Below are 13,681 nucleotides of genomic sequence, written 5' to 3'. Positions count from 1 at the left end.
CGGCCCCCACCCCCGGCCAGGTCGGGCGAAAGCGAAAGCGGCTCCGGGCGGGGGCGGGTCCGGGCGCAGGAGGCCCCGGCCAGGTCGGTCGCTGCGCCGCGGAGCCGCCCGGCAGCACCATGGAGCGGCGGGGGGAGGAGGTGGAGGTACCGGCGCCGAGTGAGGGGCACGGGGGGGTTGAGGCCGGGGGGGGCGCGCCCCGGGGGGGGGGTCTGGGGCACACAGCGGGGGGGGCTCTGTGGGGCGCGCTGCGGAGCCAGGGGTCGATCCATGGAGCGCAGCGTTTGCTGCCCCCGCCCCGCCCCCCGCTCCAAGGGGCAAGTGGAGCCGGGGCCCCCATTGCCGCCCCCGGTGTGTCACTGCCGCCCCCGGGCCCCGGAGCCTCTGCCGGGCCTGGAGCCGCTGCGGGGACCCGGACCCGGGGGGGAGCGCGGCCCCTCGGGCAGCCAGCGCTGCATCTGGGCGCAGGGACCTGCGGTTTTGGCCTCCCCCCTTCCCCGGGAGCGTGTGGGGCTCGGCCCTCCCCGGGCCCCCGGGGGTCTTCGCCCGCTCACACCTCCGGGCTTCTGCAGGCCTCGGGGTGAGGATCCTGCCTGGGGTGTGGGGGCGCCAGGGACCCCAGGGGTTAGAGGGGCCCCCGGCTGGCGTGCAGCCTCCCCCCCCGGCATGGCACCAGGCTGGTGGAGGCCGGCCCCCAGCACAGGGCCCAGAGCAATGGAGTCTAATCCCCACCCACGGGTGCTGGGCATGTGGGCGGGTGTCACGGGGCTCTGGGCACCCACACCCTGTGGCCTGCGGCCGGCCCTGTGCAGGGGGCAGGGCCAATACCCAGCTCGGGGAGCCAGCAGGCCCCTTGGGATCTGCCTGGGGGCCAGGGGGGCGCGAGCCTGGGGGGGGCAGCAGGAAGCCCGCGGCGGGGTGGGCGAAGACATGAGCCAGGCAGTGCCCGGCTGGAGGGATCTGGCAGGAAAAGAGGAACTGGGGGGTGACAACCCCCAGAAAGGCTCGGTGCTGGCATCTGCTCTGGCCCCGTGAAGGGCCCTAGAGGTCAGTCACCTCCCCTGGCCAGACGGGCGGGGGGCAGATGCGGGCCAATGAGCTCAGGGCCCCGCCCCACCTTGTACTCGGCAGATGGGTTCCCCCTTGGGGAGCAGAGTCCTGGGGTCTGAGCCAATGGGGCGCGCCCCCCAGGTAGAGACCCTCCCCAAACAAGCCACCGAGTGGCACTGCCAGGCCTCCCGGGGGTGGGGAGAACAAACCACGCAGGGCAGGCGTGAGGGTGGGAACAACGGGGGAGCAGCCAGTCTCATCCTGTCGCCCCCAGGGCTGAGCTGTGGGGCTCTGCCGTGTTACCTGGACGGCCGGGATCTGAGCAGGGACCTGGGAATTTGGGGGGGCCGGGGGGCATGGCTGGCAGTACTGGGGCCAGGCTGTGGGGTGAGAGCTGGGGAACAGCCCTGGCCCAGGAGATGGGTGGCCAGGCCCAGGCGGGGAAGGGCCCGGGGCTGGCCGCAGTAAGTGGGGCCCGTCTCTCCTAGCTGGAGAAGAGCGTGCGGCGGCTGCGGGAGAAGTTCTATGGGCGGGTGAGCGTGGAGGAGGCCGTGCTGCTCATGCGTCGCTACCACAACAACCACGCCATGGTCTGCAAGGTCATCGTGCTGTGCCGGGAGCAGCTGGGCGGTGAGTGCGGCGGGGGGGGGGGGGGGGGGACGAGCTGGGCCCGGCAAGGACAGGCAGGGGGTGGGCGGGGGGCAGAGAAGCCGGGGGGCAGAGGAGCTGGGCCCAGCGAGGACAGGCGGGGGCTAGGCGGGTGGCGGAGAAGCCGGGGGGCGGAGGAGCCGGGGGGCAGAGGAGCTGGGCCCGGCGAGGATAGGCTGGGGCTGGGCGGGGGGCGGAGGAGCTGGGGGGCAGAGGAGCTGGGCCTGGCGAGGACAGGCGGGGGCTGGGCGGGGGGCGGAGAAGCCGGGGGGCGGAGGAGCCGGGCCGGGCGAGGACAGGCAGGGGGTAACCGTGGTCTGTCCTGCCCTAGACGTGGACCCCGAGGAGCGCCGGACTCTGGAGCACGACCCTGTGGTGAAGGTAGCTCACTCTCTGTTCTCACCCCCATAGGAGGCGGGACGTGGGGAGAGCGGGGGCTGTGGTTGGCGTTTGGGGGACCCCGGGCTGAGTCGCAGACAGGACCAGACGCAGCTCGGGCCCTGCCTCACTGGGCGGCCAGCCAGGCTGGACCGGGCCCGCTGCTGGCCGGGGGGAGAGTGGGGGGCGTCTGTGCGGCCTGGGGCGCTGGGCTGGGGCTGGGGTGGGTCAAGCCCGGGGTCTCCCTGAGCCATCTCCTCATGCCAGGCTCCTCTCACTTCCCGTCTAGAAAGTAGTGGAGAAACTGAAGCAAGAAGAGGAGCAACAGAAACAGGTGTGTGTGTGTGTGTGTGTGTGTGCTGATCCGTGTGCACACGTGTGTGCGTGTCTGTGTCAGTGTCTACACATGAGCACATGTGTGCATGCGTGTGCGTGTCTATATGTGTCCGTGTCCCTTGCTGGAGGGGAGACGCCCTGCAGGGGGAGGGGGAGGGGGAGGCACCCCTGTCTTGGCGCTGGGGTGGCTGTTCACACACATCTGGTTATTTGCATTTTAACTTTATTTCTTATCTCTTCCCCCCGCGCAGAAACCCAGCCTCGACTGTGAGAGCGACAAGGACATCGAGGTGAGGGGGGCCGGGCCCATGGGACCCACAGGGACCAAGACTTTGCCTCCCTGCTCCTCGTAGATCTTTCCCTTCGCTGCTACTACCGTGGCGAATAGAGACCCCGGCTGAGATCGGGGCCCCGTCGGGCGGGCGCTGCCCAGACCCCGGCCGAGATCAGGGCCCTGTCGGGCCGGGCACTGCCCAGACCCCGGCCGAGATCAGGGCCCTGTTGGGCCGGGCACTGCCCAGACCCCGGCCAAGATCAGGGCCCTGTCGGGCCGGGCGCTGCCCAGACCCCGGCCGAGATCGGGGCCCCATTGCGCTGGGCACTGCCCAGATCCCGGCTGAGATTGGGGCCCCGTCATGCCAGGCTCTGCCCAGACCCAGAGCGAGCCCACCCCTGGGCATGTCGCCATCTGAACGGAGGCGGGTGGAAGGGGAAGGAGGCACTGAGGAGGGACGTGTTTGCCCAGCACCTCAGCAGCAGAGGAGGGAGGAGAACGCAGGTGACCTGAGCCCCAGGTTGCCATGCTGCCCCCCACCCTCTGCCCCCCAGGCCATAGCCCAGCAGCTGAAGGTGCTGCCCCTGACGGAGCGGAACCTGCGCATGTTCGACCACGCCAGACGCAACCTCATCCCCTCGGCCGAGCGCCAGTTCGCCTGCCAGGCCTGCGACAGCGCCTGGTGGCGCCGTGTGCCCGAGAGAAAGCAGGTGCGTCTGCCGGGGCTGGCGGTGGGGGGCGGGGCGGGGCAAGCTGTGGCCCAGGACACTCACTCTCTGGGGCCCCCCACAGGTGTCCCGGTGCCGGCTGTGTGGGAAGCGCTACGACCCGGTGCCCTACGACAAGATGTGGGGCACAGCCGAGTTCCACTGCCCCTCCTGCAACCGCAGCTTCAGGTGAGGGGGGGCGTCTCCCCACGGCCTGCCCCTGCCATGGGGCAGGAGGGGGAGCCCTGGCAGGCTCCAGCCAGCGGCTCTGGGGGAGAGCGTGACTCACAGCGCCCCCCCCCCCCCCCCGTTCTCTTCCTGCCAGGGGCTCAGCGCAGATGGGTATGGCCTCTCCCTGCTTCATCTGCAGCACCCGCGTGCTGCCCGACCGCATCCTCTCACCGCACCAGGTTGCCGGGGCCCGGAGCCGCAACCCCCACTCTTGCTACGCTGAGGACTGCTACAACCGCCGAGGTGAGGGGCTGTGTGGGGGGCTGGGAGCCAGGACTCCTGGGTTCTATCCCCGGCTTGGGGAGGGCAGTGGGGTCTAGCAGGTCAGAGCAGGGGGGAGCTGGGAGCTCGGACACCTGGGTTCTATCCCTGGCTTTGCCACCAACGCGAGTCTCTGCCTCAGTTTCCCCTTGGTAACTTGGGAGCAGCGCCTCACAAGCCCCAGCTGCTGCCCCGTGTGACACTCCTCCCTTCCCCCGGCAGAGCCCCATGTGCCCGGCACCCACTGCGTCCACCCCCGCAGCCGCGCCAAGAACAGGCTCCCCAAGGTGCTGTTTGCCAGCCTGGAGCACCAGAGCACCGGCTCCACCGTGGCCACCTGCCTGAGCCAGGGCAGCCTGGCGCAGTGCGACCTGGACGAGCTCCTCCTGGAAGACCTGGCGGAAGAGAGCGAGGGCTCCGAGGACTAGCGCCCTGCTGGCCCTGGGCCCCTCCGCCCCAGGGCTCTGTTTGCACTTTATCCTTCTCTCGGCTTTTCTCGCCCGGCCAGGCCAACCCCGCTCCTCGGAGCAGGTGGGGGCCCTCTCTGGGGCGGGGCGGGGGCCTGTCTCTGCCCAGCCCTGGGGGAAGCTGCACGCCGGCCTGGTGCTGCCGGGGCCCGCGGGCGCAGGGCCTGGCACTGGATCTTTTCCTCTCTGTGTAACTCTTACAGAACCAGGGTCTGGAGTGCCCCGGGGTCCCCTCCCCGATCCCGGGAGTGAGGGCCTGGATTTCGGCTGATTGCCGGCTCCCTTGTAGCTCTGTATTTTCAACGAGCTGCTGCTGGCCCTGGCCCTGGGCGTGCAGCATTGACCAAAGCCGAGCGGCTGGACGGGGGTAGGCCGGCTGCCCCTGGGACCAAGCAGGGCGGGCGCAAGGGACAAGTCTCCCTGTGGCCCTGCCAAAGACGCTGCCCTCGTCCCTTTCCGCAGCAGGCTCGGCTGTGCCAGCCTGTCTGTCCTGTGTCTGTCTGCTCCGGGCACGAGTCAGCTTTAACCCTAAGTGCCCATCCTCCCCTGCCGCCCCGCGTGGGGGTTTCTGGGAGACGCCCGTCACCGTGGTTACAGTTTCTTAGCTGCCTTTTTATAAACTGAATAAAGAATGTTTGGCACAGCTGGCGTCCTGGGTGCTGTGGGGCTGGCGGGGCCGGATGCGGGGACCTGGCCGAGCTGGCATCCCGGGCGTTGTGGGGCTGGCGGGGCCAGGCGCAGGGACCTGGCTGAGCCGGCGACCCGGGCGCTGTGGGGCTGGCGGGGCTGGGCGCGGGGACCGGGTGGCACAGGGAGCCCTGCCCAGTGGCTGCTCTGCTGCCCCCTGTCGATTCCCTGCCCTCCGCGGTGTCTGGGAGGAACCTGGGCCAGATCCCTCCCTCTGCCAGCTCTGGGGGCTCGGGCGTCACGATGGCTCCAGTGGCGCAGGTGTGGGCTGGTGGCCTAGGGGCTCGTGCATCATGGAGGGGTGGTTCCGGGGGCTCGGGCGTCAGGCGGTTCTGGGGGCTCAGGCATCGGGGGGGGCAGCTGCGGGAGGTCAGGCGGCATCAGGGGCGGGTGGCTCCGGGGCTCAGGCGTCGTCGGAGGTTCAGGTGTTGGGGGCGGGCGGCGTTGGAGGTTCAGGCATCAGGCAGCAGCGGGGGCGGGAGGCTCCGGGGGTTCAGGTATCAGGCAGCATCGGGGGCGGGAGGCTCCGGGGGTTCAGGCGTCAGGCGGCGTTGGGGACAGCTGGCTCCGGGGGTTCAGGTATCAGGCAGCATCGGGGGCGGGCAGCGCGGGCCGGACCATCATCACCACCTTGCGCAGGGAGTAGGCGCCGCCGCGGAACTCGGCCCAGTAGACGCCGTCCTGGTAGCGGCTGCGGTAGTGCCCGCCCTTGTACCACACCCCGTTGAGGTTGCAGTGGGCGCAGGCGTTGTACCACCAGCCGCCCTTGTGGTAGTGGGCGCAGCTCCCTGCGGGAGGGGAGACGTTGTCAGGGGCCGGGACGTTCCCACGGGGGAGGGGTGCACCGCCAACCCCCATGGCCCCTAGGCCTGGGACTCAGCCAGCCCCACCCCCCAGGACATGCAGCCCCCCATTCAGCCCCCTTTGGAGCAGTTGTGGGTAAGAGGGAAAGGGGCAGAACCTGCCCCCAGGTAGGTGTTGTGGTCCCTGGTGCCCTCACTGGGTGCTGTGCCCCCCCCGGTGCCCTCCCAGGACGCTGGGTGCTGTGCCCTCCGCAGACCCCTCACCGCTGTACGCGTCATGGTCCTGGTCCAGCGTGCTGAAGGGGCGGCCGTCATGCCAGGCCAGCGAGTCCCCGGCGCTGCCGCGGTACCGGCCCAGCCGCAGCCGGTAGGAGTCGCTCTCGGGCTCCAGGGCGAAGTGGTCGTAGTGGGCGTATGCCTGGTGCCCCGTCCAGTCCTCCAGCAGCACCCGCAGCGCGTAGGGCCCCGGGCCCTGCCCTGTCACCCGGCGGGTGCTCTCCAGGCCCAGCCAGTGCTCGCCGTCCAGCGTCCCGAAGCCGTGCTGGGGGGGAGTGGGAGTGAGGGAAGAGACAGGCCAGGGGGCCCTGGGAGATGCGTGGGGGGAGGGTAATGGCCAGGGGGTCCTAGGGAAGGGGGACAGTCACTGGCCCCAGGAAGAGGGGTGGAGGGGGACCCTCCCTCTCCCCATCCCTCACGTTCCCTTCCTCCACCCCCCGGGCTCCGTGGCCAGTTCAGCCCCTGGCCCCCCTGCTGTGGGATCCCATGGGGGCCGTACGGAGCCCAGGCACCACCCGCCCCCCTCGCCACCAGGCCCATCGCTGCATCACCCCCTTCGTGGGGTCTGACCCCCCCCCGGTTCTAAACCACCCCACTGCCCCCCCTTGGCCTAGGCGGGACCTGGTGCCCCCTCTGCCCCCATTGCCTTGTAGCCCCCGCCCCACCCCTGGGGATGGACCCAGGGCGGCCCCCCATGCCTTGTGCTCCCCAACCAGCCCCCCCATACTTTGTGCCCCCCAGGGACCCCCCCAGCCAGCTCCCCCATACCTTGTAGTCGTGCCAGGTGGTGAAGAAGCTGACGGAGCCATCCTGGCGCCGTTGGATCACAGTCCAGCCCCCACCCTCGAGCTCCTGCTCGCACCAGACCTGCAGGGACTGGCCCGCGCCCGCCGGCTGCACCTCATACACCCCGCTGGCCTCGTGCCCGCTGCGCCGCGCCTCCAGGCAGTCACGCCAGGGCCCTGTGCCAGCGGAGCCGCATCAGAGGGATGGGGCCCCAGAGGCCAAGCGCTGCCCCTGCCCCAATACACCCCCAGGGCAGGGGCAGCACAGCCCCCTCTGGGCTTCCCCTTTCCTGCCCCCTTTGCTGCTGGCCACCACCAGCCCTGGGGCTGGGATGGGGGGAGAAGCGAGTGGAATGGGAGGTTTCCCCCCCTCCTGTCGGGAACCTCCTAACCCATCTGTGGGGGGGGGGGCGGGCCTAGGTAGGGCTGGAGGAAGGTCCGGCTTGACAAAGCCCTGGCTGGGATGATTTAGTTGGGATTGGTCCTGCTTTGAGCAGGGGGTTGGACTAGATACCTCCCGAGGTCCCTGCTAACCCTGATATTCTATGAGTCTGTGGATGGCGGGGGGGACCTCTGGCAGGAGGCTGAGGGGGGCAAAGTGGTGCATTGGGGAGGGGGAGAGGTGGTGGGGAGAGGCCCCAGGAAGGAGGGGAGACACCCTGGGTCGGGGGGCGGGGGGAGGCCAGGCCCCATGCGGGGGGGGGGGGAGTTGGGGAGGGGGAGAGGTGGGGGGAGATGCCCTGGGTCGGGGGGGCAGGCCAGGTCCCATGAGGGGGGCCGAGGTGGTGAGTTGGGGAGGGGGAGAAGTGGGGGGAGACGCCCTGGGTCAGGGGGGCCAGGCCAGGCCCCATGAGGGGGGGCGAGGTGGTGAGTTGGGGGGGAGAGGCCCTGGGTCGGGGGGGGCAGACCAGGCCCCATGCGGGGGGGGGGGCAAGGTGGTGAGTTGGGGGGGAGAGGCCCTGGGTCGGGGGGTAGGCCAGCCCATGCGGGGGGGCGAGGTGGTGAGTTGGGGGAGGACAGGTGGGGGGGAGACGCCCTGGGTCGGGGGGGGGGGCAGGCCAGGCCCCATGAGGGGGGGCGAGGTGGTGAGTTGGGGGGGTGAACTTTGTTTTATGGCCCTGTCAGCCTGTAAAGCCTGTGGTGAAACCTGGCCCCACACTCGCCCCCCCCATGGATGTTCAGCCAAAGCCAGTGGGGGGCGGTGGCACGTCCCAGGCGTGGAGGGGGAGGCCTTGGGCCAGGCCCCCCTTCTCCTCCCCTCCCTCCCTGGCCTGGCTCGGGCCGCAGTCGCTCTGCAGCCAGCACCGAGGCCTCAGCAGGGAACAGCCCCGGGAGCAGGGGGGCTGCAATGTGGGCCCCCCTCCCCCGGCTCTGGCCGCCCGACTCACCCGGGGCCCTGGGGGGCAGCGTGGGGGGCGCTGGCTCCGTCTGGTCCATCTGCAGCTGGGCGGCGGCATCGAAATACGCCCGGCTCTCGTTGGCGATGCCAGACAGGCGGGGGGGCACGACCGGCACCAGGGGGGGCTGTGGGGAGACGAGACGGGGCCCTGAGCCCGGGCGGCCCCACAGCTGCACCGCGTGGGGCACCCCCCGCTCGACCCCCCCCCCCGCTCCCTGCCCCGTCCCCCCCAGCACTGTCCCCCCGCCCTGGCGTTACCTGTGGGGGGGGCGGCCCGGCACCCCCCTGGCACCACCGCTCCAGCCGCGCGATGAGGGCACTCTGGTTGTTGACGAGGGCGGCCAGCGCCTGGTAGCGCAGCTCCAGCTGGCGGTAGCCGGTGGCCAGCCGCAGCGCCTGGTCCGAGGCGTTGGCCACGCGTCCCTCGAGCTGGGCCAGCAGCCCGGGCCGCTGGCGCCGCTGCAGGATCTCGTGCAGCAGCTGGGCGTAGAGCTGGCCCACGCGGGCGTTCATGGCGCGGCTCTCCTTGCGCAGGGCCTTCACCTCGCTCACCAGGGCGCCGTCCACCTCCACCAGCCCCCGCAACCGCTGCAGCTCGGCCTGCTGCCGGCCCAGCACCTCCTGCAGCGCCCGCGTCTCGCTGCCGTTGGGCACCGGCGGCTCGGGGGCGGCTCGCACGCTGCTCCAGCACACGGCCCCCGTGAACTTCTGCTGCGGCAGGATGAACGTGTAGGTGCACTTGGCCCCGGGGGGGGGTTCGGCCGCCCGCCCCCCCCGGCTCCGCCCCGGCTCCTCCGCACGACTCTCCGAATGCGCCAGCCCCACCAGGCTGAGCAGGAGCAGGGCCACAGGCCAGGGGGCCATGGCGCCAGGCTCTGGGGGGAGAACAGAGCTGAGAGGGGGGCACCGGGCTCGGAGCGGGTCCCACCTCTGCCACTGCCCTGCTGGCTGACCTTGGGCAAGTCCTTTCCCCGCTGCGTGACTCAGTTTCCCCACCCACCCAGGGGCTGTCTGCGTGGCTAGGCAGCGCCTCTGGGTGCAACTGGTCTAGAATTAATAGAACAGGGTTCCAGGCACATTTCCTACCTTCACTGAACCCCCTTTATGGGGGCAGGAGGGGATAGAACCCAGGTGTCCTGGCTCCCAGCCCCCCTGCTCTAACCCACCAGACCCCACTCCCCCCCCAGAACCAGGGAGAGAACCCAGGAGTCCTGGCTCCCAGCCCCCCTGCTCTAACCCACCAGCCCCCACTCAGCTCCCAGAGCTGGGAAGAGAACCCAGGAGTCCTGGTTCCCAGCCCCCCACTTACCCCCCAGAACCAGGGAGAGAACCCAGGAGTCCTGGCTCCCAGCCCCCTGCTCTTGCCCCCAACGCTTCCTTGTGAAGCAATCTCTGTTGGAGACGACTGCTGCCACCCCCGGCCCCGCTCAGTGGGTCCAGGAAGCCTGCTCCCACCCCCCAGGCTCTGTTAGTTCCCTGGGGGAGGGGGTGTTCCTGGATACCAGCTCTCTGGGCTCACAGCCCTGGCGGCCCCAGGGCAGCAGCTCCCCACCCGCCCCGCCCCCCCGCGTCCCATCTCAGGCCTGGTGCTGGGCTTATCCCTGCCTCTAAACAACACTGACCCCTGACCCCGTTCCCACGCTGCCCCCAGGGGAGCGGAGCCCCACCCCCTTGGGGGAACGTGCAGGACGCCTGGATTCCTGGGGGGAAACACTGACCCAGACCCAGCACCCCGTGGAAGGGAGGAAGAAGACAAGGGGACAAGAGGGCCTGGGAGCAGTGAGGGCTGGGCTCTGCCCATCAGTGGCATGGCCGTGCAAAGAGCTCCAAGCACCATGGAGAACTCAGCCCTCTCCCCCCTCCCCTGCACAGACCACCAGTGCTAGCCCCCTTTGCCAGTGGGGAAACTGAGGCACATACCAGGGTGAAGGTGGGGATAGAGTCCTGGCTCCCAGCCCCCAGCTCTAAACACTAGCCCCCACTCCCTTCCCAGAGCCAGGGAGAGAACCCAGGAGTCCTGGCTCCCAGCCCCTGGCTCTAATCACTAGCCCCCACTCCTCTAGCAGAGTCAGGGAGAGAACCCAGGAGTCCTGATGCCCACCCCCCCCCTTCCCCCAGCACAGAAACCCTTCTCCACCCGCTCCCTGGCATGCAGACGCAGCAGGAGCTGGGCCGTTCGCCCCCCCCCCCTGCCCACACACGCAGAGCCAGTGCCGGGAAGGAGGGGAACGGCCCTGGCGCCAAACCCCCAGCACATCAGGCGACAATTCCAGCTGCCAGCGACGGCTTTTCCCAGGGCTGTTTATAGCACCGACCGCGCGTGCCAGCCCCCCAGAGCCGCGGACAGTGCCTGGGGCCGGTCCACATGCCAGGGGCTCGGAATCTGGCCCTCGGCAACGCAAAGCACCAGCTCCTGCCCCCCGCCCGACCCCACCAGAGCCCCCTTAGCTGGCCCCTCACCAGAGCAGGGCGGCTCAGGGCTCCCCAGCATGGCACCCCATTCCCCGGTGCTGGTCTGAGCGAGGCAGGCTGCCTCCAGCAGCCAGGCCAGCGGGGAGCAGAGTCCAGTAGCGTGGCAGAGGGAGGAAATGCCCCAGTGGCACGCACGGCTCACAGGCTGGGGGGGTGAAGCTGGTAGGAGGGGACCAGAGTCACCCCAAGTGCCAGGCACTGCCCAGACCTGACTGAGATCGGGCCCCTGTTGTGCCAAACAGACCTGACGGGGGGACAGTCCTGCAGCACCCACCCCTCACGCAGCGTTGGCTGGCAGCCATACCAGGTACGCTGGCCAGCACCCGCCCGTCCCAGAGCCCCCCAGGGTCCCTGCTGAGAGCCTGGCAGTTCTCAGGTGGGGGGGCGTACTGAGGCCCCCCCCATGGGTCGGCATTGGCCAGGCTGCCCTCTTGCCCCACAGGCAGCTGGACAGCACCAAGCTGGCGTCCACAGGAGGGACCCGGCTACGAGTCTCCGCACCTCCAGCAGGGTAATGCCTGCCCTGGGCATGGCCAGACAGCAGAGCGGGGGCACCATAGTGCCTGTCACTGGGGAGGGGGGAGCGCCACTCCCTGCCCAGAGGCTCGGGAACCCCCAGAGGAGAGCGGGGTGCTCCGTGGCGGGCGCTGTGTGGAGCCCCGAGGCGCTGCCCATCTGAGTGTCAGCCCCAGAGAGAGATGCAGGAACCTCCCCCAGGCACACAGGGACTCAGTGGCAGAGCTCCTGGGGCCCAGTCCCATGGCCTCCCCACAAGCCCCCTGCTTGCTGCATGTCCCTGGGGGCGGGGAGGCGGCCATGTGCCGCTGCCCCCCTGGGTTTGCGGGTCCCCTCTCAGAGGGGCAGGCCTGGCCCCTGGGGTCACCGCTTGGCTGGCTCCACTTACCAGTTCCTTCCCGGCGCGTCTCCCTCGGCCGCAGGGGGCGCTCCGGTGCGATCAGTGCTGGGGCGGGCAGGAGGTGGCCATCGCCTACCCGCATGGCGGGCAAGGGACCAATTAGGAGCAGACGCATTAGACGTGGAAGAGCCCAGTTAGCACCCACCTAAACTCCTGTCTCCAACCCGGGGACAGAACCCAGGAGTCCTGGCTCCCAGCCCCCCACTCCCCTCCCAGAGCTGGTCTAGAACCCAGGAGTCCTGGCTCCCAGCTCCCCACTCCCCTCCCAGAGCTGGGCTAGAACCCGGGAGTCCTGGCTCCCAGCCCCCCACTCCCCTCCCAGAGCTGGGCTAGAACCCAGGAGTCCTGGCTCCCGGCCCCTCTGCCCTCCCCAAGCCCACGCCCAGGCCGGCCGTATGGGCAGGGCTCTCCTAGCAGAAGGCCCGTGACACTGAGCAGAAGCCGGGGCATGGGGATGCCTTTCCTGACCCCCGGCCCCACAATCAGGTCTGGGGGCAGCGCTCCGAGCCCAGCTGTAAATATTTACATCCTGCTGAGTCCTCTGCTCCGTGCCCGCTCGCCCCACCCGCCCCCCTCCCTGCCGTGCCCCCCCGGGCTGTCGCTCCCCAACCCCCTCCTGACAGCTAGGAGCTGGGAACAACTCCCCAAAGACTCCAAAGCAACCCCCCTGCCGACCCAGCGCGTTCCCCTCCCCGCCCCTCCAGCCCCCTGGGACCCACCTTGACCCCCATCTGTCCCCCAGGAGAAGGGTCCAATCCCCTGGCTCCAGAGCGCCCAGCTGCCGTCCCAGGGCAGGTCAGTGGGATGCCAACGCCCTGGCACCTCTGCCCAGCCAGTGGCTGGGGCGGATGAGCCGCCGGTCCCTGCCCGGGTGCAGATGCCAGTGAGAGCTGCAGGCCCCGCTGAGCACTGCAGCGGCCTGCCTAGGAATGCCGCTCCCGGACAGGCAGGCAGCCAGTGGCAGCTCCAGCTACTGCTCCCCGCCTCCTCCACCTCCCCTCCCAGCTCCGAGCATCGCCCAGCCCAAGCCAGCTGCGGGTAGCACCTGGGGGAGCAGATTCCGGCTCCTGGTCACAGCCCTGCATGGGGCCTGCAGCAGCCCAGTGGGCAGGGACCCCCCAGGGCCCTGGCAGCGCAAGGCACAGCCTGTGTATTCTTTATATTACGGTATCCGACCGAGATCAGGGCCCCCCAAGGGCACCTGGTACCCGGCGCTGGGCTCTGCTGCGCCAGCCCTGCCAACGCTGCCCCATTAAACGTGCAATGCGCATGCACCCCAAGCGGTGAGATTTGGGGCTGGCATTCCAGGCAGACACACCCCTCTGCAGATGCCACGCCCATTGCCGCAGGGCCAGCCCAGCAGGGCAGTGCAGAGAACCCCCAAGGCTTGTCCGGTGCCCCCCAGTGCCACATGCCCCTTTGCCCCCGAGGTCACCTGTGGGGGAAGGGGAGAGGAGATGCTGGCAGAGGAGCCAGGCTGCATTGCAGGTGGCAGCGACTGGGATCTGCAGCTCAGTGACGCCCGTGGGCAGCCGTCTGCAAGAGAAGCCTCTGGAAGCGGGATAATGCCCAATACCCCGGGACGTGGCTTGTTGCTATCTCCCTGCCTGGCTTCCCCTGGAGTCTCTGGGGTTGCTCCGGTGCCCAGATCCCCAGCACTGCCAGGGCCCTGGCATGGGGGCAGGGGCATGGGGGGCACACAGAGCCCCTGGCATGCCAGTGGGGGTGGGTTGCAGGGAGTCTCTGAACAAAGCCGGGGGGAGGGTGGCTCTGTGACCCCGGGATGTCTAGGTGCCATCTGGCAACAGGCACAGGGGGTGCAGCGGGTTTTACGGGGAGCCCCTGGGCCTGAGGGCGGCATGTGACGTCTCTCCCGAGAGCCAGGAGCCCCATCATCGTGAGAGGTTTGTGCGGGGACTCGGTTAAGAGCGGTGGCAAACAGCAGATTCCAGCCCTGGGGACGTTTGTGGCCTGCGGGGAGGTGAGCCTCA

At 70.0% G+C, this 13,681-nt stretch overlaps 2 protein-coding genes across 3 annotated transcripts; one reads left to right on the top strand and one right to left on the bottom strand.

Annotated features, from left to right (window-relative positions):
* SHFL (shiftless antiviral inhibitor of ribosomal frameshifting) lies at positions 1 to 4,995 on the top strand. 2 transcript variants are annotated; one of them, XM_054012970.1, is made up of 9 exons: positions 1 to 146; positions 1,539 to 1,680; positions 2,030 to 2,079; positions 2,366 to 2,410; positions 2,664 to 2,702; positions 3,241 to 3,396; positions 3,479 to 3,582; positions 3,719 to 3,867; positions 4,108 to 4,995. In XM_054012970.1, the coding sequence occupies exons 1-9, from the start codon at positions 120 to 122 to the stop codon at positions 4,311 to 4,313; spliced, it is 918 nt and encodes a 305-aa protein (XP_053868945.1). In that variant the 5' UTR covers positions 1 to 119; the 3' UTR covers positions 4,314 to 4,995. The 2 variants fall into 2 exon arrangements, with proteins under 2 accessions (XP_053868945.1, XP_053868946.1); XM_054012971.1 differs by lacking the exon at positions 1 to 146 and adding an exon at positions 923 to 1,047.
* A 99-nt stretch (positions 4,996 to 5,094) lies between these two features.
* On the bottom strand, positions 5,095 to 12,612 carry ANGPTL6 (angiopoietin like 6). The gene is made up of 7 exons (XM_054012969.1): positions 12,410 to 12,612; positions 11,679 to 11,762; positions 8,561 to 9,177; positions 8,292 to 8,427; positions 6,887 to 7,080; positions 6,107 to 6,383; positions 5,095 to 5,827 (listed from the first exon to the last, which is right to left on the bottom strand). Exons 3-7 carry the CDS (start codon positions 9,164 to 9,166, stop codon positions 5,622 to 5,624), a joined length of 1,419 nt encoding a protein of 472 aa, XP_053868944.1. The 5' UTR covers positions 9,167 to 9,177; positions 11,679 to 11,762; positions 12,410 to 12,612; the 3' UTR covers positions 5,095 to 5,621.
* Positions 12,613 to 13,681: the final 1,069 nt, after the last annotated feature.

The sequence above is a fragment of the Malaclemys terrapin genome, chromosome 23 (assembly GCF_027887155.1).
Source record: "Malaclemys terrapin pileata isolate rMalTer1 chromosome 23, rMalTer1.hap1, whole genome shotgun sequence".
NCBI classification, from domain to species: domain Eukaryota; kingdom Metazoa; phylum Chordata; order Testudines; family Emydidae; genus Malaclemys; species Malaclemys terrapin.
Note: the sequence above shows the minus strand (reverse complement) of the source record. Positions and strands in the feature narration are given on the sequence as shown.

What these genes read in the sequence shown, in the direction of transcription:
- ANGPTL6 (XM_054012969.1), bottom strand. Translation starts at nt 9,166, where the DNA reads ATGGCCCCCTGGCCTGTGGCCCTGCTCCTGCTCAGCCTGGTGGGGCTG. An exon ending in CCACCTGGCACGACTACAAG is followed by an intron (nt 6,384 to 6,886) that starts GTATGGGGGAGC and finishes ACTCCCCCCCAG; the next exon opens with CACGGCTTCGGGACGCTGGA. An exon ending in GGACCATGACGCGTACAGCG is followed by an intron (nt 5,828 to 6,106) that starts GTGAGGGGTCTG and finishes CCCCTCCCGCAG; the next exon opens with GGAGCTGCGCCCACTACCAC.
- SHFL (XM_054012970.1), top strand. Translation starts at nt 120, where the DNA reads ATGGAGCGGCGGGGGGAGGAGGTGGAG. An exon ending in AGAGCGACAAGGACATCGAG is followed by an intron (nt 2,703 to 3,240) that starts GTGAGGGGGGCC and finishes TCTGCCCCCCAG; the next exon opens with GCCATAGCCCAGCAGCTGAA. An exon ending in GGACTGCTACAACCGCCGAG is followed by an intron (nt 3,868 to 4,107) that starts GTGAGGGGCTGT and finishes TTCCCCCGGCAG; the next exon opens with AGCCCCATGTGCCCGGCACC.